The sequence below is a fragment of the Saccopteryx leptura genome, chromosome 2, assembly GCF_036850995.1.
Source record: "Saccopteryx leptura isolate mSacLep1 chromosome 2, mSacLep1_pri_phased_curated, whole genome shotgun sequence".
NCBI classification, from domain to species: domain Eukaryota; kingdom Metazoa; phylum Chordata; class Mammalia; order Chiroptera; family Emballonuridae; genus Saccopteryx; species Saccopteryx leptura.
This window is the reverse complement of record NC_089504.1, coordinates 309741699-309767302: the sequence shown is the minus strand read 5'-3', so window position 1 is coordinate 309767302 and position 25604 is coordinate 309741699. Positions and strand designations below refer to the sequence as shown.

Below are 25604 nucleotides of genomic sequence, written 5' to 3'. Positions count from 1 at the left end.
TAGCTAGGTATTAAGCATCTCCTGCTAATTATAAAGTCTGGTAAAAGAAGTTTGTGAAGAGGTCTTTTCAAGATGACAGACATTCATGGGGCCAGCAGATTCACCTTTAGATAGAAACAGTACTTTTTCATTCTGTTTATGGTTACGGGGCTAGTTTAGATTGCTGTGGTTTGCGCTGCTGTTCTAACCTGTCACTCTGGATCAAGGTGGTGTCCTTTGTGCAAGCCCTTACCTGAAGAACGTCTTGGATCTTCACCCACACGTCGGCCATGTCGTACAATTTGATATCTTCTTGCTGCGTCACTGGGGTCACGACAGTGTCCTGAAGGTACCCCAGGACCACGGAGTGTGCAGTGGCCACTGCATTGAACTTGTCAAATAGCAACTCCAGGAGTTCCAGAAGTAACCTAGCCAAGAAGACAATTGTGTAAATAACAAACACATATACCCAAAGATGATGTACCCAGGCCTGCAAGGAAACCCCCAAGGTAGAAGTGACAATATGAACAGTACATTACATTGCAACAGGCTTTATTTCAAACATTTGTATAACCTAAGAAAGTTCTGAAAACTGATCTGAGACTCAGTTACCTCTACTATAAAACAGAAATGATATAAGAATTCGAAAACCAACTGTAAAGTCCCTAAGCCAACAGTAGCAGCCCAATAGACATTTGTTTCCTGTTTAACTTATTTTAGTGATAACAATACTACTGCTCTGTATTCCTGTAAGTAGTTTCTCCAAGGAATTCAGGCAATTTTTCAAACAGTTCCGATGCTACACAGAATTAGCTCTTCCCTAGCAAGACACTGGACACTCTGGTAAAGCTACTAATCCTTCTAGTCACGGACAGGAATGCCTATACCATTCAAATACACGGGGTAAGTTGCCTGAAAAATATATACCCCCGCCAAGCAATCTGACGTTCACCATAGGGAGCAGCTTAGCCCTCCGCATTATCTCATTTCTCATGGTGAGAAACGCTGGACACATGTTATTACATCAATTTTAAATACTCGAGGACACAAAATGAGGTGGCGAGGCAGCTGGGCCCAGAACAAAAGTTGGTTTCCATGTCAGCGCCTTTAGCCACCTGCTTACACTCTAGCTTCGGAATGCAGGTGTCTGTTCGGAAGTGGGCGGAGCTCTGCTGCACTCGGGCCAAGGCACGCCTCTAACCTCTGAGACTGACAGCTCCCCCGCTCGCCCAGGCTTTGACTCCTCTTCCCTCCTCAGAACATGTATGGTATTTTATCCCACTGTTAAGGAACTTATCCACATGGGGCTCCCATAGGTGACTCAATAAAGGTGGGTCACACTTATTGATATGTAGACATTTTACCTCCTTCTCCATTTATTAGTCTTTCAGTGTATGCACTTAGCAGCACTTGGAACAGTGATCAGCAACTTTTGCTGAATGACTTTAATGTGTATACCATGAAAAAGTAGAGAAAAATTTGGGAAGTGACTTTTATTGTATACTGCATGGCTCTCATTCATAGTTCCAAAACAGATTTATAAGCAAGCCGGACAGGAGAAAGGGTACGCAAGAGCTTGTCAGCAGCATCAACAAGATCTTATTCTCGTAAATAAAAGCTTATGACAACGATCTCATAAACACAGCTAGCCTGTTATCTCTTCCTCTGGCTTCTTTACTGCCCAATTATTATAATTAATGTGCCAATGTGACAGCCAGTAACTGTCTTATGATAAAACCTTAATATCTATTTGACATTTTAATTTAGATGAGACAGAATCAATAAAAATGTATGTAGCATTCCCAGTCTAGAATATACTTAATTTGGAATTTACACATTGTATTTGTAAATAAGCGCCATCCCGTCTTTGGAGTGGTTATGGTTAAAAAAATCTTTAAAAGTTCAATTCATATTTATACACACATATACCTAAAATAATTCTTCTTTCTCATCTGTGTTAGTGGAGAGGCACTTAGAAATCAGCAGAGAAAGTGACAAAGTACAGGAAGATGCATCCAATAACGGCCAAAATAATTTAGTGAAAGGAAGTCCTCTGTATAAAACTGGTCTCTGGCACCACACAGAGTGAACAATTAATTAATAGTCCCACTTTCCCAATAAAGATTTATGCTGAGGATGTAAGCCTGTGGTTCCCAAATACCAATCCACAGACCTGAATGTATTTTCCAGTGACACATAACTAAATAAGAAAATAGGACCATATATTATTGACTTTTCACAAAGATAAATATATTTGATTTTTTTAATACTTTTTTGACAGGAAAATCTGTTATTTTTTTTTCTCATGATGGCAGTTAAATTGCCAAATGTCCTTATGTGACAAAATTAAAACTCCAAGTTTTTTGAAATCCTATTGATAGCGACATTGGGAAGCCCAGGGCAGAGTGGCACCCAACTTCCCAGAGGCATGACATTCTAGGTATAAGCCTGTAACCAGCAAGGACACAAAGAACACGGGAAGGGAAGTGGTGCTGTTGCCTGGTTACCTCCAGGGCCACCATGCTCATGACTGCACACTGGCTGCCACTGAAGGACAACTTAGCGACCAGGGTGGTGCTCTATTTAGAAGAGGCCTAGCAGGGAACTGCGGTGAAAGACGAGAGAGTGTTATCTATAACATCACAGAAACAGCAATCCCTTGATAAAATGCTGACAGCCAACCAGCTTCTGTCACTCCCGGAGGATCAAGACCCAGACAGACCTACTGTAGTGTGACCGTCATAGCATGGGAAAGACTACACGGGGGAGGAAGGGAGACAGGTCAGAAGCGGTGAAAGTCTACCCACATGTCAGCCTACTCTGGAACATCCAACCACTTAAAAGACAGGGAAGCTCTCTCCTGCTTCATCATCAATCATTATGGCAATGTTAATCAAACCCACAACTCAGACATCAAAATTAAAAAGTTCTGTGCTACAGCCCTGGCCAGATAGCTCTGTTAGTTAGAGCGCCATCCTGAAGCTCAGAGGTTGCCAGTTCGATCCCCGGTCAGGGCACAAACAGAAACAGATTGATGTTCCTGTTTCTCCCTCCGTCTCCTTTCTTCTATCTAAAATCAATCAAATAAGCACATATAGATATATAAAAAACTTGCGTGCTACAAATGATACCATCAGGGCAGTAAATGGACAACCCACAATGTGGGAGAAAATATTTGCAAATCACATATCTGACAAAGGATTTGTTTTTAGATTATCTAAAGAATTCTTACAACTTGTAATAAAAAGACAAGCAAATTTAAAAATGGACAAAGCATTTGTATGTTCCTTCTCCAAAAAAAATATATGAATGACCAATAAGCAAACAAAATGATGTTCAACATCATTAGCCATCAGAAATATGCAAATCAAAACCACCAGATACCACTCCAATCCCCCAGGATGACCATAATAAAAGAGATAGACAATAGAATGTGTTGGTGAGGACTTAGAGAAACTAGAACTCTCAGACAGTGCTGGCGGGATGTTAAATGGCTTTGGAAAACAGTTTGGCAGTTCCTCAAACCATTAAACACAGAATTACTATATAGGCCCAGTGATTTCATTCCTAGGTATGTACCCAAGAGAACTGAAACCATACATGTGCACAAGAGCTTATACACAAATGCTCACTGTTCATAATAGTAAAATGTTAAAATAACAGCAAAACCATAAATGTGGAAACAATCCAAATTTCCACCAACGTAATAATGGGCAAACAAAATGTGCTACATTCATACAGTGCAGTATTATTTGCTATAAAAGGGGATGATGTGTGATACATGCTTCAGCATGGATGACCCTTGAAAATATGCTATGGAAGAACTCACAGAAAACTACATATTGCATAGTTATTGTTATATAAACTATCCAGAATGTGCAAATTTACTGAGGCAGAACATGTATTAGTGGTCACGTGGGGGGGGGGGGACTGACTGCTAAACCATATGGAATTTGTTTTGGGGGGGAGATGAAAATGTTGTGGGACTAGACAGAGGTGATCTTTGTATAATCCTGTGAATAAACTAAAAACCACTGAATTGCACACTTTCTCAGGTGCAGTGTGCAGCAGGTGAACTATATCTCAATATAGCTTTTAAAAAAAATCAGTGTGACTCTGAGTGAGGACAGTGAGGGCCCAACACCTCCACCTCAGGGAAAAGAAATCACATGGACCAGTGAGAAAGAGCTCGATTGGATCCTCAAAGGCAAAGCATAGGAGAGCTGATTCCTCCAGACCTACTGCCCAGAGGACATTAGTGTTCCTCTTAAGGCTCACTTGTTCTCTGACTGTGCTCCCTCCTCATAAAAGTAATCTGCAAGAAACAAAAGATTCACAACCTTTCCCGGCATTGATCATTCCTAACCCTCTCGTTATGGGGAAAAAATCTCTCAACTTCTCCCAGGATTCCATACGTCAAATCAAAGTATTAATTAATACCTGTTCTAGGAGCTTCACAGAACTGTGAGAAGGATCCAATGAGAAAGTAAATAGAGCTAGTCAAGGTAATGGTGCAATATGAAAGAGAGGGGAGCCAGGACCACTTCGTCTGGGTTTCTGGCTTGAGCAACTCTGAGGAAGACAGTTACCTGTCCAGCAACAGAGAAAACGAAAGACAGAAATTTGGAAGGAGGGCTGTTAGGTTTAGATCTGGATATGCTATACTGAAGGTGCCATGGATTTAGGTATTGGGCAAGCAGCCTGGAGCTCAGGGCAGAGGCTGATCTTGGAAATTTACAGAGTGAGAAGTATCTGGGAGAATGTGATGACAAAGAGACTAAGACCCAGTCAGCAGAAAGAGCAGTAAGGCGCAGAGCCAGCACTCCCTGGGGCAGCAACACTGGAAGGTGGGAAGGAAGCAGCGAGAGAAGAGGAAGCCGGTAGAGAGAATTTTAGAAGACAAAAAAAGGGAGTATTATCAGACTCAAAGGCTACGCTGAGGTCAAGTAAGGCAAGGAGAGGTATTTCCAACGTGCAGTGTACCAGTGACCTTGGCAAGAAGGGTTTCAGAGCAGCACTGGAGTGGGACTCAGCAGCAGGGTCAGTGAATGGCTGCTAATATAAAGAAACCAAACTCAACATACTTTGCAACCAGCAAACACACTCCTTCAGAAAGAAAAAGAGGGCCCTGGCCGGTTGGCTCAGCGGCAGAGAGCCAGCCCGGCGTATATAAAAGTCCCAGGTTCGATTCCTGGCAGGGCACACAGGAGAAGCACCTATCTGCTTCTCCACCCTTTCCCCTCTCCTTTCTTTCTCTCACTCTCTCTCTTCCTCTCCCGCAGCCAAGGTTCCACTGGAGCAAAGTTGGCCCAGGCGCTGAAGATGGCTCCATGGCCTCCACCTCAGGTGCTAGAAGGCTCTGGTTGCAATGGAGCAACACCCCAGAAGGGTAGAGCATCACCCCCTAGTGGGCTTGCTGGGTGAATTCTGGTCGGGCGCATGCGGGAGTCTGTCTCTCTGCCTCCCTGCTTCTCACTTCAGGAAAAAAAAGAAAGAAAGGAAGAAAGAGAGGGAGGGAGGGAGGGAGGGAGGGAGGGAGGGAGGGAGGGAGGGAGGGAAGGAAGGAAGGAAGGAAGGAAGGAAGGAAGGAAGGAAGGAAGGAAGGAAGGAAGGAAGGAAGGAAGGGGAAGTAGGAAAACTCTGCCCAATGCCTCTAAGAACAGAGAGACTGGGAATCACTTCCATAAACCAAACAGAAATTTGCACTGGTCTGGCTCAAGTGAAAGCTACCAGAAATACTGTACACTGAAATAGGTTGTTAATATTCATCCATTCTCCGACAGCCCACACATCACCCTCTGAGAAAACTAGGGTTTACTTTCAACTGCAGACATACTCAGGAGGAACCGCACAAAGCCCCACAAAAACTGTTCCCCACACCACACTCACCGCAAAATAGTACATAAACAAAAGAAGAACTAAAACACAACAGTGCATTCAGCTCAGCTGCTTAAATCCTGATAGGCTCAAGGTTCTCACCACTGATCTCAAAGACAACAGAGCAGGCAGTCATTAAATTACTAGATGATTCCTTAAACTGAACTGAAAAGAGAAAACCTCAGATAGGAATAAGCCTAAGAACCTTAGAGATCAGAATTTCAATTAATTGCAATTTCTACCTTTTAGATGGAAATAACACACACACACACACACACCCAACATGTGTTATTTTGAGAGTCAGAAAATAGTATGCTATAATATGCAATACAACATCACAGGTGGCGAAAGAAATGTTAATCTCAGATGGAAAAGTGGTATAAATGCCTGTGTAAGGACAGTCAGAACCCAGACTTGACCCCAGGTCTCTGATGAATAGTCATAGGACCTTCAATATGCCATGTGACCCTTACAGCTCTCAGCTTCCTCAAACACAGATACCCTAATCACAATTTCATTGTGAGTGTAAATGCAAAGTGATATATGAAAGTGTAATTAAAAAGCAAACTTAAAATAATAGTAAATTGTTATGTATGTATGTACCAGTTATCATCCACAGAAAATTGTGAAGGGAGGACACAAGAGCCACTCCAGATGTTTCCACATCCGGCCACATCTCTGTCCCTCCCTCAGCTTGGTTAGTTGAGTCCTGCTTATGTTCTGTAAGATACCCCAGGATCATCCCAATAAAACTCCCTCGTTAATTTAATTAGTTGGGAGTTAGGTTTCTGTCACTTATAACTTTTAAAAAGGCCTAATTCACAAAAAAAAGAGCAAGGTCTTTATTCCTATGATTGCTCAACCCCTTAAAACACAACCAGAAGATCACAACGACTGTAAAAAGTGACACAATAGTGTCTCCATCACCTCCTGGGCCAGACAGTGTGGGAAGGGTCCCTGTTTCATGCCTCCTAGTAAGCACGCCTTTACCCTTATACATGGGGCCAGGAGCTGGAGCTGTCCTAATGGGAGAGACCCATGAAAGAGGCCAAAGTGGAAGGATGACAATGAAGATAATGACAATGATGATGGTGATGATAATGACAAAGACAACAGCAGCATAGACCACCAGTCCTTCCCTTGGGTTAGCTCATGTCACAGGAAAACCCCATGAGGAAGGCACAGGAAGCCCTTCCTTAATATCACTGATGGTTTCTGAAATTTTACACAAAACGACATGTAAGGAAACCAATCTTACCATAGGTTGATGGATATAATCAAGAATTAAGTTCCCATAGCATCTTATTAACACTACAACAAAAGCACTTTAAACAAAACCACGTTATTCCAGGACCTGCTGTACCATTTTGGTCTCCTTTTATAGACAAGAAAACCAACGCTCAGAGATAACAAGAGAACAAAGGACTCCATTTTGGAGAATGTTCCTTTCAAGGAGTGTTAGGGAAAAAAAGGAAGCAATTTACAAAAAGAGGCCAAAGAGATCTCAGTACTGGAGGAGGCTAGGAAACCAAGCGTAGGAGAGTCACGAGAACTGCCTACATTACCTTTACTTTCTCCCTGCAAACTGGTTTTTAACCCTGTTAGTACTCTACTTAAAAACTCTTGCTAAAGTCTCATAATCCTTTTGCCCAATCTAAGAGCCACTTCTCGGTCCCTATTCAAATAAGCTCTTGTTTCTATTGACCACTCACTCCTAGAAGCACTGCCCCCACCAGCTCTGCAATACTCTCCTCTTATGCTGTCCTTCACCCCCTGGTTGCTCCATCTCAGAAACCTCTTTCTTAAGTGCTGTGACCTGTTCTCAGTCCTCATGCTCTCTCTGGGTGAGCTCGGTGACCACTGCATCCTCAGTTACCCACCTGCTGATGACTCCTAAACATCTCTTGGCCAGATCACTGCCTGAGCTGTATAGACTTTAAACTTAGCATATCTTCAGCAGAACTCATCACATTCCTCCCCGAAACTACTTCCCCACGTTCCCTGAGTCAGTGAATTGCACCACCTGCCCCAGAAAATCACCCCAACTACCTCCTCCCTCCAACCCAATCAGTCGCTGCCACCTTCTACTTCTGCGCCTTTGTTCCCGCTCAGCTGGGCCTACTTCTCTCCACCACCATTGTTCCTTTGCTAATTCAGATTGTGTCATCTCTCCTCTGGACCACTACAATAGCCACAGTGAGAACTGTGTCTGACTTATTGCTGTATTCTAGTATTTGCCATAATATCAGAACCTGGAAGGCAATAAATGACTATTTATTGAATGAAAGAGTAAAAAAAATGAGATCCAGTAAAGATGGGAGAGGTAGAGACTTGATTACAGTTAATAAATGATGAGGAAATGAGTTTATAAATGTGAATATCCTGGTTCTAGAAAACCACAAAAAATATTTCACACAAAACTATCCCTCAAAAAGATAACCCTATCAACCTAAACATGAGAACTAAAAGAAGTAGTTACAAGCTGAAAGATACACACATTCCGAGGGAACTTTAATAATACTGTAATAAAATCTATTTTATGTAAAAGAGATAGAAAGTGTCAAGGTGAAGAAAGTATTTGTTCTCTAAATCTATCCTAAAGATATCCTTATATCTTATCCTAAAGATATAAGTAAAATGGTTGGTATTATGCTCCCAGACCTTCTACTAACTTCCTGCCTGCAGCTGACTCTGTGGGTCTTCTCTTCAAGGGCCCCATGGGGACAGGCAAAGGAGGAGAAGAAAATGTTAAGGAATCACCACAATTGCACAAGAAAAGAAATGTCTACGGTCTAAAGCTCTAATCATCAAGTTATGAAAAGTGCTTAATTTTTAAGGTGAGCTACAACTATATAGATCTAAATTTAACAGCCAGGAAACCTTGAGTTATGTCACTTGGCTGGAAAACCCAGTTTTGCAGCCAAGAAGCTGCCTTACTTGGTCACGAGGCAAAGAAACACACAGGGAGGGAATGAGTTCTGTTCTGCTGCTTACCTGCTGAGGCCTTGGTATCAGGGGTCTGCATTCCCCACTGACAAAGGCAGCAGCCACAGCACACGTATCCCCTGCTACTTCTACACTCTAACAATAGGAAAACACTGAACTCGGAGCTTATAGTCTTTCTGAAAGATTAAGAGAATGGATCATCAATCATTTTAAATCAAAATGGTCTCAGTTTACATGCCTGTATCTCACACACAGTTTCCTAATAAGCCTGGCTGAGCGAGTATTTTTCATTACAAACAGGATATAGATCCCATTTAATCTTCAAGGTTATCTAATACCTACTTTTAAGGGGTAGAAATCAGTTTCACCACTTAATTAATAATCTTCATGTAAAAAGAAGTTACTATTTGAGGAGTGCTGACTCAGTCTCCATCTGCACCATGAAAAGAACAGGAAAAAATGATGAGCAACACAGAACATCACACAATAAACACAGAAGAGCATCAGATTGGTCCCGGCTCAAGTCACTTCCTTGCTGTGTCACTTCCCTCCTTGCCACGTCAGTTTCTGAATTCATGGGAGATGACTCCGAATGAATTTCTCATTTTAATGTGTAACAAATTAATAACCACAATGGCAAAATAAGCTCAGGCCCCCCCTTTTCTGGTGACAGAGAGACAGAGAGGGGGATAGATAGGGACAGACAGACAGGAAGGGACAGAGATGAGAAACATCAATTCTTCATTCAGACTCCTTAGTTGTTCACTGAGTGCTTTCTCATATGTGCCTTGACCGGGGGCTACAGCAGGCGAGTGACCCCTTGCTCAAGCCAGCAACCTTGGGCTCAAGCCAGTGACCTTGGGCTTCAAGCCAGTGACCTTTCAGCTCAAGCCATGACCATGGGATCCATGGGATCATGTTTATGATCCCACGCTCAAGCCAGTGACCCCACTTCAAACTGGTGTGCCTGCACTCAAGCCAGTGACCTTGGGGTTTCAAATCTGGGTCCTCTGAGTCCTAGTCCGATGCTCAATCTAGCCACTGTGCCACCACCTGCTCAGGCAGGCCTCTTTCTTTTAATGGAAATTTTACTATCATTCTTCCGTAACCTTTCCTAGGAAAACCTCAATAAAAGGTGTTAGGAGAACTGGACAGCCACATGCAGAAGATTGAAACTGGACAATCATTTTGACACCATACACAAAGAGCAACTCAAAATGAGTCAGAGATGAATATAAGACATGAAACTGTACAGCTCGCAGATGAAAACGTAAGGATAAGCTCCTTCTTATCAATTTAGGAAAAAATTATTTTTTTTATTTGACGGCAAAGGCAACAAAAGAAAAAATAAATAAGTGGGACTACATCAAATTAAAAGCTTTTGCACAGCAAAAGAAATCACCAAGAAAATGAAAAAAAAACAAGAGAATGCAAGAGGTACATCCAAAAAGAGGTTAATAATCCAATACATAAGAACTAACACAACTCAAAAACTAACAAAAACCCTCACAATCCAATTTTTAAATGAACAGAGAGATTGAATAGACATTTTGCCAAAGAAGACATACAAATGGCCAAAAGGTACATGAAATGGTGCTCAACAGCACTGATTATCAGAAAAATGCAAATCAAAACCACAATGAGATATTACCTCACACATGTTAGAATGGCTAGCAGCCGAGAGACCAGCATTAGCAAGGCTACCTTGTGTTGGGTAGGAATGTAAACTGGTACAACAACTTGAAAAATGGTACGGAGGCTCCTCAGAAAGTAAAAACAGAACCATTAACTGATCCCACAAGCCCATTTCTGGGTGTATGTTCAAAGACAATGAAAACAGAATCTCGACCTTTGATGGCTCAGACCTCGGGCGGCCACCACCAGCCCACCTCACACGCTCGCACTGCCGCCGCCCGCGGGTATTAATAGCTGAGTGCCCCTGCTGCAGGCACAACCCGAAGCTGCCACGCCCTCTGCAGCTGGAGGCCCGGAGCTGCTGAGCCCAGAGGCCGGGAGTAGGAGCCGGAGCCGCTGGCGCCGTGGAGTTTCAGTGTTTTCGGCATGTATCTCAGTGGATGGATCCTTTTTAAATTATGCTGGGCGGAGGATGATGTCAGAGTAATGGCACGGTAGGAAGCGATACTGATAAATCTCCCCCAAAACTAAACAAGGTCTTCAACCAGAAACAGAAAAACCTACCCTTGGAGCCTCCAGATGTTTCGCAATACACCCGAAGGTATGGTGGAGCGAAAAACTGGCTAAATATATAATCAACCCCCGAAGGAAATAGGGAGTAAGAAATGCTCCGCCTTCCTCACTAACCTGAATAGGGCTGCTTTCACTGGGAACTGAGAATATAAAAACTAAGGCGGGCAAAGGAGGTGAATAGATCCAGGCCGCGGCACAAACGGCCGAAACAGGCTGTGGCACAGAGATCCAAGCTGAGGAAAAACTGTGACTGTGGCAACCCAGACAATACAAGCTAGCACTCGCGCCAAACCCAGACAAAGAAAGACAAGCGGGGCAGCCATTTTCCCCGAATTCCTGGTTGGCACGTGCAGATAGTGGGCGAGAGATTCCTTCGAAAGCCCTGGGAGTGGGCACCCGTGTTACCCCACAGAGAGGCAGAGTCAGAGGTCTTTATGTGCGGAATCTCCGGGCCGCCCCAGCGCCCTGAAAAAGCCGTGCATGGGGAGGGAGCGAAAGCCAATTCCAACGCTGGAACTTTTCCGGGGGGCGGGGGTTTCACTCAGAGTGTGAGACTGCCGGCCTGATATCCTGGTCTGCGTGCGCACATAGTGAGCGTGAGTTTCCTCCAAGTGCCCCAGGAGTGGGCGACCGCCCGTGTTACCGGACAGAGTGGCAGAGCCAGAAGTCTTTGAGTGGGCGGAAGCCCCGCCTGATTATGCTAGCAGCTCTGACTGACTGAGCCTTACCCAGAGCCCTGTGCTGAGTGGGAATAGAGTGGGGAGTTGCCAGCTCTTTGAGCCTCTTAACTATCCAGGCAGAGGCAGCAGCAACCCCATAGCTGGATTATCAGGCTACTAATTGAGGAAGGAAAGACTAGGAGAGAGGCTCCAGGAACACGGAATCTCTCACTGTCGGAACCTATAAATACTAATGAGCCTCGTCTGCCAACGAGACTAAAGTACAATACATGACATGGCCATAGAGACTTATCAACTGCAAACCTCTACCTGAGCGTGTCAAAGGGGCAGAACCCGGGGTACAGAGTCACCGACCAGGGAGAGGGAGAGAAAAGAAAAAGCAAGATAACCTCTCAAAATCAAGAATAATCCGCAGACTTTATAACCTGTCACATTTTATTATATTTGTTCGTTTGTTTCTCTTATCTTCATTCTTGATTTTTTTTTTTCCTCCTCCAATTTGGTCATTTAACTCTCTGCCGGTATTACTCTCTCCTCTCCTTGAACTATACTACCCTTAAGTGTTACATCTCCCATTATCTTTTCTTTCCACTTCCTTCCTCTCTATGAGGGTTGCACTCCAAAACCCTTAACTCTCTCTCTCTCTCCTCTTTTTTCTTCTTTTAGTGGTACCCTCTTTTTTCCACTCTCTTTCTTTTATCCCTCTATATAAGTTTCTTCCTTTCTCCTTTACGTCTCCTCTCATTCAAACCTCAATAAGGAACAAATTATCTTATCTGGGACTCAAACTTATGTTTGTGGCATTTTGGGGGGGTTTTACTTCACCTTTTTAACTCACTAGCAGTGCTGCCATCCCTGGCTCTCCATTTTATCTAGTTCTTGTTCCACTAAATACAATAGTAATTTTTTAATTTGTCCCCCCATTTTCCTGTTACCCTCTTATTCCTCTCATCATAACTCTTAGTCAACCAACACCTAAAAGAAAATCTTTTTATTCTTGACCCAAATTTTTTCCTTATTTGCTTTTTGTGGGTCCATACCCCCTTTTTTTTTTTTTCTTTTTTTCTTTTTCTTTTTTTTTTTTGCCCCTTTATTACTTCTCCCCAATTCAGGCCCTCCATTACAGGCATTGTTTGTTCTATTTAGTACAATATAATTCACAGTTCACCAGAGATTTTCTCAAGAAAGAGGGGAGAGGAGAGGAGAGAAAAAAAGGAGGGGGGGAATAATTTCCTTTTTTTTTAATTTTTATTTTATTTTTCTTTATTTAATTATCAATTTAAAAAAACAACTCTTTGATTTTTTATTTTTTTAACTTTTTATTCTTTATTAAATCTCATTAATACTATCAACAAAACCACCCTCAGATGCCATTAAGGAAGAAAAAATCAAATATCATGGATACAAAAGAAAGAGAGGTAACACAGATAGATGAGGAAAAATCTATGGAGAAAAAATTAAATATATTGGAAACCTTGGAGTTAAACAACAGAGAATTTAAAATAGAAATCCTAAAAATACTCAGAGATATACAAGAAAACACAGAAAGGCAATTTAGGGAGCTCAGAAAACAACTCAATGAACACAAAGAATATATTTCCAAGGAAATTGAAACTATAAAAACAAATAAAACAGAGATGAAAAACTCAATTCACGAGCTGAAAAACGAGGTAACAAGCTTAGCTAATAGAACAGGTCAGATAGAAGGTAGGATTAGTGAAATAGAAGGCAAGCAACTTGAGGCACAACAGAGAGAAGAAGAAAGTGACTCAAAAATTTTTAAAAAAATGGAATAGCCCTACAGGAATTATCTGACTCCATCAAAAAGAATAACATAAGAATAATAGGTATATCAGAGGAAGAAGAGAGAGAAAATGGAATGGAGAACATAAACAAATAATAGATGAGAACTTCCCAAGCCTGTGGAAAGAACTAAAGCCTCAAGTTCAAGAAGCAAACAGAATTCCGAGTATTTTTAACCCAAACAAACCTACTCCAAGGCACATCATAATGAAATTGGCACAAACCAATGACAAAGAAAAAATTCTCAAGGCAGCCAGGGAAAAGAAGAATACAACATATAAAGGAAGGCCCATTAGATTATCATCCGATTTCTCAACAGAAACTCTACAAGCTAGGAGAGAGTGGACCCCAATATTTAAAGTCCTGAAAGAGAGGAACATTCAGCCACAAATACTATACCCATCAAAGCTATCCTTCAACTATGAAGGAGAAATAAAAACATTCACAGATACAGAAAAGATGAGGGAATTTATAATCAGAAAACCCCCACTCCAGGAATTACTAAAGGGGGTTCTCCAATCAAATACAAAGAATAAAAAAAAACAACGCCACAAGTAAAAGCTCCAAGAAGAACACAATAAAATCAAATTTAAACTGTGACAACAACAAAAAGAAAGGGGAGGAGAGGATGGAGATTAACAGTAGCAAAGGACGATGGAGTGCAAAAGTACTCACAAAATAGTGCACTACAATGAACAGGGTAGGAACCCTTTTCATTACTTAAAGGTAACCACCATTGAAAAAACCACCACAGAAGCACATGATTTAAAAAAGATAGCAGCAGAGGAAAGATGTATGGAATACAACCAAATAAAAACAAAAGATAGAAAAAGGGAAGAGAAGGATCAAACAAGACACAAAACTAACAGAAAGCAATCTATAAAATGGCAATAGGGAACTCACAAGTGTCAATAATTACACTAAATGTAAACGAATTAAACTCACCAATAAAAAGGCACAGAGTAGCAGAATGGATTAAAAAAGAAAATCCAACTGTATGCTGCCTACAAGAAACTCATCTAAGCAACAAGAATAAAAACAAATTCAAAGTGAAAGGCTAGAAAACAATACTCCAAGCAAATAACATCCAAAAAAAAGCAGGCGTAGCAATATTCATATCTGATAATGCTGACTACAAGACAGCAAAAGTACTCAGACACAAAAATGGCCATTTCATAATGGCTAAGGGGACACTGAATCAAGAAGACATAACAATTCTTAATATATATGCACCAAACCAAGGAGCACCAAAATATGTAAGACAGCTACTTATTGACCTTTAAAAAAAAAACTGAAAAAGAAGAACAAAATACAATCATACTTGGAGACCTCAATACACCGCTGACGGCTCTAGATCAGTCATCCAAACAGAGAATCAACAAAGATATAGTGGCCTTAAACAAAACACTAGAGCACCTGGATATGATAGACATCTACAGGACATTTCATCCCAAAGTGACTGAGTATACATTTTTCTTCAGTGTACATGGATCATTCTCAAGAACTGACCATATGTTGGGCCACAAAAACAACATCAGCAAACTCAGAAAAATCAAAGTTGTACCAAGCATATTTTCTGATCATAAAGCCTTGAAACTAGAATTCAACTGCAAAAAAGAGGGAAAAAATCCCACAAAAATGTGGAAACTAAACAACATACTTTTAAAAAATGAATGGGTCAAAGAAGAAATAAGTGTAGAGATCAAAAGATATATACAGACAAATGAAAATGACAATACGACATATCAGAATCTATGGGATGCAGCAAAAGGAGTGATAAGAGGGAAGTTCATATCACTTCAGGCATATATGAACAAACAAGAGAGAGCCCAAGTGAACCACTTAACTTCACACCTTAAGGAACTAGAAAAAGAAGAACAAAGGCAACCCAAAACCAGCCAAAGAAAGGAGATAATAAAAATCAGAGCAGAAATAAATGAAATAGAGAACAGAAAAACTATAGAAAAAATTAATAGAACAAGGAGCTGGTTCTTTGAAAAGATCAACAAAATTGACAAACCCTTGGCAAGACTTACCAAGGAAAAAAGAGAAAGAACACATAAACAAAATCCAAAATGAAAGAGGAGAAATCACCACGGACACCGTAGATATATAAAGAATTATTGTAGAATACTATGAAAAACTTTATGCCACTAAATTAAACAACCTAGAAGAAATGGATAAATTCCTAGAACAATACAACCTTCCTAGACTGAGTCAAGAAGAAGCAGAAAGCCTAAACAGACCTATTACTAGAGAAGAAATAGAAAAAACCATTCAAAACCTCCCCAAAAATAAAAGTCCAGGCCAAGACGGCTATACCAGCGAATTTTATCAAACATTCAAAGAAGACTTGGTTCCTATTCTACTGAAAGTCTTCAAAAAAATTGAAGAAAAAGCAATACTTCCAAAAACATTTTATGAGGTCAACATAACCCTCATACCAAAACCAGTCAAGGATGGCACAAAAAAAGAAAACTACAGACCAATATCGCTAATGAATACAGATGCTAAAATACTAAACAAAATACTGGCAAATTGAATACAACAACATATTAAAAAAATAATACATCATGATCAAGTGGGATTCATCCCAGAATCTCAAGGATGGTTCAGCATACGTAAAACGGTTAACGTAATACACCGTATCAACAAAACAAAGAACAAAAACCACATGATCTTATCAATAGACACAGAAAAGACTTTCGATAAAATACAACACAATTTTATGTTTAAGACTCTCAACAAAATGGGTATAGAAGGAAAATATCTCAACATGATAAAGGCCATATATGATAAACCATCAGCTAACATCATATTAAATGGCACTAAACTGAAGGCTTCCCCCCTTAAATCAGGAACAAGACAGGGTTGTCCACTCTCTCCACTCTTATTTAATGTGGTACTAGAGGTTCTAGCCAGAGCAATCAGACAAGACAAAGAAATAAAAGGCATCCATATCGGAAAAGAAGAAGTAAAGGTATCACTTTTTGCAGATGATATGATCCTATACATCGAAAACCCCAAAGAATCCACAAAAAGACTACTAGAAACAATAAGCCAATACAGTAAGGTCGCAGGATACAAAATTAACATACAGAAGTCAATAGCCTTTCTATATGCCAACAATGAAACACTTGAGAACGAACTCAAAAGAATAATCCCCTTCATGATTGCAACCAAAAAAATAAAATACTTAGGAATAAACATAACAAAGAATGTAAAGGACTTATATAATGAAAACTATAAACCATTGTTAAGGGAAATCGAAAAAGATATAATGAGATGGAAGAATATTCCTTGCTCTTGGATAGGAAGAATAAATATAATCAAGATGGCCATATTACCCAAAGCAATATACAAATTTAATGCAATTCCCATCAAAATTCCAATGACATTTTTTAAAGAAATGGAGCAAAAAATCATCAGATTTATATGGAACTATAAAAAACCCCAAATAGCCAAAGCAATCCTAAAGAAAAAGAATGAAGCTGGGGGCATTACAATACCTGACTTCAAACTATATTATAGGGCCACGACAATCAAAACAGCATGGTATTGGCAGAAAAATAGACACTCAGACCAATGGAACAGAATAGAAAACCCAGAAATAAAACCACATATATATAGTCAAATAATTTTTGATAAAGGGGCCAACAACACACAATGGAGAAAAGAAAGCCTCTTCAATAAATGGTGCTGGGAAAACTGGAAAGCCACATGCAAAAGAATGAAACTGGACTACAGTTTGTCCCCTTGTACTAAAATTAACTCAAAATGGATCAAAGATCTAAACATAAGACCTGAAACAATAAAGTACATAGAAGAAGACATAGGTACTAAACTCATGGACCTGGGTTTTAAAGAGCATTTTATGAATTTGACTCCAAAGGCAAGAGAAGTGAAGGCAAAAATTAATGAATGGGACTACATCAGACTAAGAAGTTTTTGCTCAGCAAGAGAAACTGATAACAAAATAAACAGACAGCCAACTAAATGGGAAATGATATTTTCAAACAACAGCTCAGATAAGGGCCTAATATCCAAAATATACAAAGAACTCATAAAACTCAACAACAAACAAACAATCCAATAAAAAAAATGGGAAGAGGACATGAACAGACACTTCTCCCAGGAAGAAATACAAATGGCCAACAGATATATGAAAAGATGCTCATCTTCTTTAGTTATTAGAGAAATGCAAATCAAAACTGCAATGAGATACCACCTCACACCTGTTAGATTAGCTATTATTAATAAAAAAGGTAATAGCAAATGTTGGAAAGGCTGTGGAGAAAAAGGAACCCTCATACACTGTTGGTGGGAATGTAAAGTAGTACAACCATTATGGAAGAAAGTATGGTGGTTCCTCAAAAAACTGAAAATAGAACTACCTTATGACTCAGCAATCCCTCTACTGGGTATATACCCCAAAAACTCAGAAACATTGATGTGTAAAGACACATGCAGCCCCATGTTTATTGCAGCATTGTTCACAGTGGCCAGGACATGGGAACAACCAAAAAGCCCGTCAATAGATAACTGGATAAAGAAGATGTGGCACATATACACTATGGAATACTACTCAGCCATAAGAAATGATGACATTGGATCATTTACAGCAAAATGGTGGGATCTTGATAACATTATACGAAGTGAAATAAGTAAATCAGAAAAAAACAGGAACTGCATTATTCCATACGTAGGTGGGACATAAAAGTGAGACTAAGAGACATTGATAAGAGTGTGGTGGTTATAGGGGGAGGGGGGAGAGGGAGAGGAAAAGGGGGAGGGGGAGGGACACAAAGAAAACTAGATAGAAGGTGACAGAGGACAATCTGAATTTGGGTGATGGGTATACAACATAATTGAATGACAAGATAACCTGGACATGTTATCTTTGAATATATGTATCCTGATTTATTGATGTCGCCCCATTAAAAAAATAAAATTATTAAAAAAAAAAAAAAGAAAACAGGATCTCAAAGAGGTATCTGCATTCCTACATTCATTGCAGCATTACTTACAATAGCCAAGATAAGAAAACAACTGAAGTGTTCACCAACAGCGGGACTGAGTGAAGAGCATGTGGCATGTGGCATATACAATGTAATAGTATTCAGCCATGAGAAAGAAGTACTGCTGTTCACCGCATGAATGGACCATGAGGGCATTATGCTAAGTGATAAGCCAGAGAAAGACAGACACTATATGATACCACTTACATGTGAAGCCTAAAAATAATAAAAATAAAATAATAATGATAATAATAATAATAATAGAGATGAGACTAGAATGGCAGTTGCCAGGAGCTGTAGAGAAAATGGAAGAATAGTGGTCAAAGAATACAAACGCCAACTCTATGACAAGTAGGTCTGGGGACCTAGTGTATAGCATGGTGATTATAGTTAATAATACTGTATTATATACTTGAAAGTTGCTAACAGAGTAGATCTTAAATATTCTCACCACAAAAAAGAAATGGTAATTATGTGATGTGATGCAGGTGTTAGCTACTCCTATGGTACTACTCATTTTGCAATATGAAGTGTATCAAATAAACACATTGTACACATTAAACTGACACAATGTTTTATGTCAACTGTATCTCAATAAAGCTGGGGAGGGGAGCTTCCTCCCACTGCAAAAATAATACTTTCTCGTAATGGAACAGTAGAAAAATTATCCCTAACTGCCCTTCCTTGAGATAACAAAAGTTAAGATTTTAGGGGATCTATTCTTATTACTTAGTTGTATATTAGTTTTAGTACCAGAATGCGCAAGGTCTCTGGGGGAATTGTTTAGGAATCTAAATCATTGGTTTGATTCTCAGGTGAGCTAATTAAGATTCATTTACACTGTAGCTGCTGATCCAACTTCTTAACATGCCCAGCTCTCTCTGAGAGGTCACCATTGATCGCCATGGGGGGTGTGGGTGGATTAATGAATATATCAGTGCAAATAATGCCTTTCTCCAGAGGAAAAACAAAACCCAGCCCAGGAAATGAGTCAGGAATGTCGTCTTTCAATAAGCCCGAAAGCAAATTTACACGGTGGAAAAAGACAAGTTCGACTTTTAATTCCACTGCCACCAAGCTTTGTGAACTGTCAAATTATTTCGGCTTTCACATTTCCCTGGGTAAATCTGGGATTAATAATAATGCCCCTACCTGTGATGGGGCCAGTAGTGAGGCTCATTCAGGTGAGACACCAGATGGCAGACTGCTTTGCAAAGCATAAATACTACAAAACTGCAAGCTCCGTGAGGTCTGGGATTGAATAAGGAGTGTTGGCAAACCTTGGCATGTGTATGAATCTTCTCAGGCATATACTCCTGGGGGCCCTGCACCCCGAGATTCCACCCCTCCGCCACAGGGCTCATTTGCATTTCTAACTCTGAAGAGACATTGGTGCTGCTGCTGATCCTTAGACCCCACTGTGAGTAGTGCTGAGATGTAAAATAATTCAACAAAAATCCTCTTATTAAAAATTATCTATTTTGCATCTTTTAGTTATTTGTTCAAGTTCTTGGGCATTGAATGTATGCCTGTTGCTAAATCAGGCTGCAAACACAACGTTATCTCCCCTCATGGTCCCACCTGGTCAGAGACCCTGGTAACAGGATGGGCCAGGAACCAGAGGAGCCCAGAAGGTATGAAATGCATCCTGACATGCACGCAGAGGCCCTTTAATCCCATCTGACACTGCTTTTCAACATCGCTCAGGGGAAGGTTTCATGTGACACAAATGTGTGTTTGTGTGTTTCTGCAGTAAAAAAGACTCAGTGTCAGTCTGGGCACGGACTATCTTCTGTATTATTACACCGACAGTGCACAGAACGACAAGACCTAAGGCAGCTCCCACTATCTGCCGAGTAGGGAAGAGGGCTTTGATGCCTAAATAATGTCATCAGTAACAACCCACAGACTAGATGTCATCTGTTACTGCCTTAACTGCTGTCAGATGCAAAATGAGAGAAATCAAAAGCAGACTTTTTTTTTTACTTGGACAAATATAAACCAAAGATTTAAGAAATGTAAGCTTCAGGAAGAGCCCTGCTCTGGCCCATTCAGCCAAGCTCCCTTTCTCTAGAAACTATAACCAAAGGACAATCTACAGTCAGAAAGACAGCTGTCCAGCTTCATGTTTACAAAACAAAGCTATAAACATGACTACTTTACTTATTCATCTGATATATGATGAGGCTGTCATCAATTAATTTCTGTGAGTCTTACTAAAAAATACATAGTTTTTAAATCAGCACTACATTGCATGATAATTAATTGTGTACAGGGTGGGGCGAAAGGAGGTTTACAGTTGTATGAGCAACAGAATTTATTCTTTTATTATTGTTTATTAATTGTTGTGTTATTTTCCATATGAATAATTGTAAACCTATTTTGCCCCAGCCTGTATTTTAGTTAATAATTGGTCTAATAAGTTGTACATGTAACGAGTTAATTCCTACCATTTGTTCTAAACATATGTCAGTAAAGCTGCAAGGGCTATATCCTAGTAGAGGAACAGTGAGATTTCTGCTATATGTCCCTGGTTCATCCCATCCATACGCTTCAGTGTTTAACAGCTGGGTGTATTTAAAGCGTGTTCTCACTGATACATGTAATTAAAACCAAAGATTTAACCAAATGGAATCATCATCACTGAAGTCAAATTTACTTACTTCCCGCTTGTCTGATTCGACTTAACTAGCCTCTGAATCACAGGGTGGCCCTTCCCGATTCCAGGCAGGTCCAGGGGCTACGTGCAGAGCCTGCGGATGGCGACCAGAAGCCACAACGACACATGCCTGACCCTGCGTCAGAGCTGCTCTTCTATGACTCTTTGTAAAATATAACGACCGATTCCACAGATTCCTACATTTCAGATACCTAACAGAAGAGTAACTAAGAGAGAAAAAAAAAGATGAAAGGAAAGGCTACAGATATGATAAACACATGCCTGACTCTAGCCACACATCTAAAGGAATCATGAGAAATATTTATTTCTCTTTTCATAAACACTCTACTGTGCTACAAAATTAATGTTGGCACCTGTGTCTGTAGACTTTCTCATAGATAAGACCACTGTGTAAGACTCCCCTATCACAACAGTATGCTCTCATTCTTAGTGTTGGATTCTGGCTTTAGGCGACCCCTGTGTTTTGGTCGTTCGACCCCCGCCGGGGTCGCGACCCACAGGTTGAGAACCTCTGTACTAGAAGAAAGTTTGGGAAATTTTTATCATTAATCTAAGAGTCAGAAAGTCCTAAACTGGACACAAAACCCAGAAGCTATAAAAGAAAACACTTATAAATATAGCTTCATAAAAATTACTACAAATGTCTAATGATCAGACTTCATAAAGTCAAAAAGATAGTGGGGGAAACTGCAATATAAATACCTAAGAACTAATTGTCTTACTATATAAAGAGAGCCTGAAAATCAATAAAAAGACAGACAGGCCCTGGCTGGTTGGCTCAGCAGTAGAGCGTTGGCCTGGTATGTGGAAGTCCTGAGTTTGATTCCCGGTCAGGGCACACAGGAGAAATGCCCATCTGCTTCTCCACCCTTCCCCCTCTCCTTCCTCTCTGACTCTCTCTTCCCCTCTGGCAACCAAGGTTCCATTGGAGTAAAGTTGGCCCGGGCACTGAGGACGGCTCCATGGCCTCCACCTCAGGCACCAGAATGGCTCCGGTCGCAGCAGAGCAAAGCCCCAGATGGGCAGAGCATCACCCCCTGGTGCACATGCCGGGTGAATCCTGTTGGGCGCATGTGGGAGTCTGTGTGACTGCCTCTCGCTTCTAACTTCGGAAAAATACAAAAAAAAAAAAAAAAAAAAAAAGGACAGACATACTAGAAAGCTGGCTAGTTCATTGGTAAGTACTATCAAATAAATGGAGCTCAATAATGACAGCTAGTATAAAACAACTATAAAAGCTATCTTAGTATATTATTTAAAAACCCAAAAACCAAAACACCACCTACCCAGAGTAGCTCAGGTCCCCATGCCTATATGCTCTCACAACATGCTTTGTTTTTAGCACGTAACAAAATTTGTAATAATATACTTATCTCAGGGTTCTCTGATTAATGCCTTTCTTCCCCTCCAGACTTTAAACTCAATAAGGACAGAGACATGATGTTTGATCCAATTTTAGGTCCATGACAGGCAGATATTTAATATATGGGAAATTCATTCTTTCATTTAATAGATGTTTATTATGGGTCAGGTGGGCACTGGGCCAGATTCTGGAGGTACGGTGCTGAACAAAGCAAACTAGCTCTCTCTCCTCTAGGGGCTTCCATTCTGGGAGCCGTCAGAATAGAATCACACACATGCAGGCACACACATATGTGAAAAAAAGTAATCTAATGGACATGATCCAGTTGGTCTGCAAACAGGTATTACATTTTTCCATACTGACACCCCATTTTCATTTTTAATGATTTCTTCTGATTAAAATAACCTGAGTAATACTTTGAATTCTTAATTAATATAGTTCTTTCCCACTATAATTTAACAGCTGCAAAATACAACAGAAAATAAAACATACAACCTTACTCTCCAAACACAACAACTTTTGGCTTCAAGTATATTTCCTTCCTGTGCTTTCCACAAGCCTTTCTTCAATATGACAGTAAGTGCAGAACACGCGATGTTCTCTGCTTTTTTTTTTTTTTATCAGACACTTAATCTTCTTCCATTCATAAGAGAGATAAGGGACATTGCAAAATGGTTTCCTCCTGAACAGGAAAATGATCTCTCTAGCAGTCATGGCTCCAACTCATTCAATCCACTCTGCTCTCTTTAAGACTGACAGTTTTACCAAAGTAGAACAGCCCTGCAGAACCTCGCCCTGCAATGAATTTTGTTTCTTAATGTTTAAACAAATTCATTTTCTTTCTTTTTTTTAATTAATTTTTTTTCTTTAGAGAGAGAGAGAGAGAGAGCAAAAGAGAGAGGGAGGGGGAGAAAGAGAGAGAGAGAGAAAAAAAACACTGATTTGCTATTCCAATTATTTATGTACTCATTGGTGGATTCTTGTATGTGCCCTGAACAGGGATCGAACCCTCAACCTCGTCTTATCAGGACGACACTCTAACCAACTAAGCTATGCAGCCAGGGCCAAACAGGACCATTTTCAAAGAAATAGTATAGTTGCCTCATTCATGCCAATCATTCTTTTCTCAGATTCTTTTCTCTTTCAAATACTTGAAAAGATATCGCACCTTGGGGGAGATTTTATTTCTTCTATCTTTTCTTCATGCTTTTCTTATTTGTTAGATATTGGAGAATTTCTCCCAACTTCTTTAAAATCAAAATATGAAAATGTTCCTGAGCTGGATTTTGGGGAGGAATCTATGATTAGGCAGCCAAAGTTGAAGATCTGAAATTGAAGACAGGGTCTGCCTTTCTGAGGACATGATGGGTGGCAGTTGGTTCTGGAAAATTGACAAAGCACACGTCCCCCTAATATTTATAAAGTTGGCAATAACAGTAGTTGACTATTTTTCCTTAAAAACGCCAGGCAACAGAGCGTCGGCCTGGCATGCAGGAGACGCAGGTTCGATTCCCGGCCAGGGCACACAGGAGAAGCGCCCATCTGCTTCTCCACCCCTCCCCCTCTCCTTCCTCTCTGTCTATCTCTTCCCCTCCCGCAGCCAAGGCTCCATTGGAGCAAAGATGGCCCGGGCGCTGAGGATGGCTCTGTGGCCTCTGCCTCAGGCGCTAGAATGGCTCTGGATGCAACAGAGCGACGCCCCAGAGGGGCAGAGCATCGCCCCCTGGTGGGCATGCCAGGTGGATCCTGGTCGGGCGCATGCAGGAGTCTGTTTGACTGCCTCCTCGTTTCCAGCTTTGGAAAAATGAAAAAAAAAAAATCAGCAGCGGTTTATAAACACTAGATCTGTTGTGAGTGACAAATACTTCTCCTGTAAATAGACAACAGATAGTTTGGGACATTTTAGTTTAGATAGCTTGGGGGTCAAAAGTAAAATAAGAAGTAGGGGTGGGGGGACACCAAAGTGATTACTTAGAATAGGCTGTAAAAATATCCTGACTCTGTAGGAAGTGAAAATGAGACAGAAGTCTAGCTTGGTTCCTGCAACTTTCCAAGCAAAAGAGCATGCAACATTAATTCTCTTTACACATAAAGACAAACGAAAACAAGCCTGCAATGCATCAAAATGAGGATATATTTAATAAGATGAGGCTGAACAATGAAATTTTAGAAAAAGTTACAGAAATGGTATCTTGCCTCCGAGTAGCATTTATATGCTAATGATCTGGAATAGGTTTTTTCATTAGAGGAGGGGTGAGTGAGAGAAGATGCATGTTGGGAAAGGAAGAATCATGGTTCTCACTGGCTATGCTCCAACTTTCTACAAGAAAGACAGATTCTTACAGCTTTAGCATAAGAATTGTGAAGTGTTGTGACTTGACTTCTCTCTAAAATAAATGCCACTTATAGCTCCCAGTAAAGTTTGATGAACACAAAGTACCACGCAAGCTTCAAGGGATAAGCTGACAATATCCCTTCCTTCTCAAATTCTAACCCTCTAGAAGCAACAATGCAAATCGTCACTTTTCAATGGTTTCCAAGGTAATTAATTCTTGAGACGTCATGAAGCATTCGATAGCACACAGTCGCCACAGACAAGTTCGACATTATCAGTCATTTAGAATCCCTAAGAATTTAATCTTTGATCTTCAAAAAGTGGTTCACTACCAGAAGGAAAGGAGATAGGGGTTGGAGGGGGGTGTTGTTAAGGATAAACAGGGTCAAACGTATGGCGAAGGAAGGAGATTTGACTTTGGATGATAAACACACATTGAAAAATACAGAGGACTTATTATAAAATTGTATACATGAAATCTACATAATTTTATTAACCAATGTCACCTTAATTAAAAAAAAAACTTTTAACAGGTTCACCCTGAGTATCTGCTTTCTCTGTACTATTTTATCTCAAAGAATTTGAGCACAAAATATCAGATTTGTACCTTAGATCATGTCCCAGATAGATTGTTTGTTCCCTTGCTCGGTTCCCTTGCTTGTGTCCAATATATCCTGCCCACAAAAGCCTTTAAAATGTTGACAAAAACCAAAGC

The 25604-nt window shown here is 40.4% G+C and overlaps 1 protein-coding gene across 2 annotated transcripts in view; it reads right to left on the bottom strand.

The window, feature by feature from the left end:
* EXOC4 (exocyst complex component 4) overlaps positions 1 to 25604 on the bottom strand; it is a 701469-nt gene that overhangs the window by 576096 nt on the left and 99769 nt on the right. For both annotated transcript variants that reach the window (XM_066362739.1, XM_066362740.1), the window contains exon 7: positions 233 to 407. In XM_066362739.1, the coding sequence (XP_066218836.1) occupies positions 233 to 407 (175 nt within the window). The remainder of the gene's footprint in view (positions 1 to 232; positions 408 to 25604) is intronic.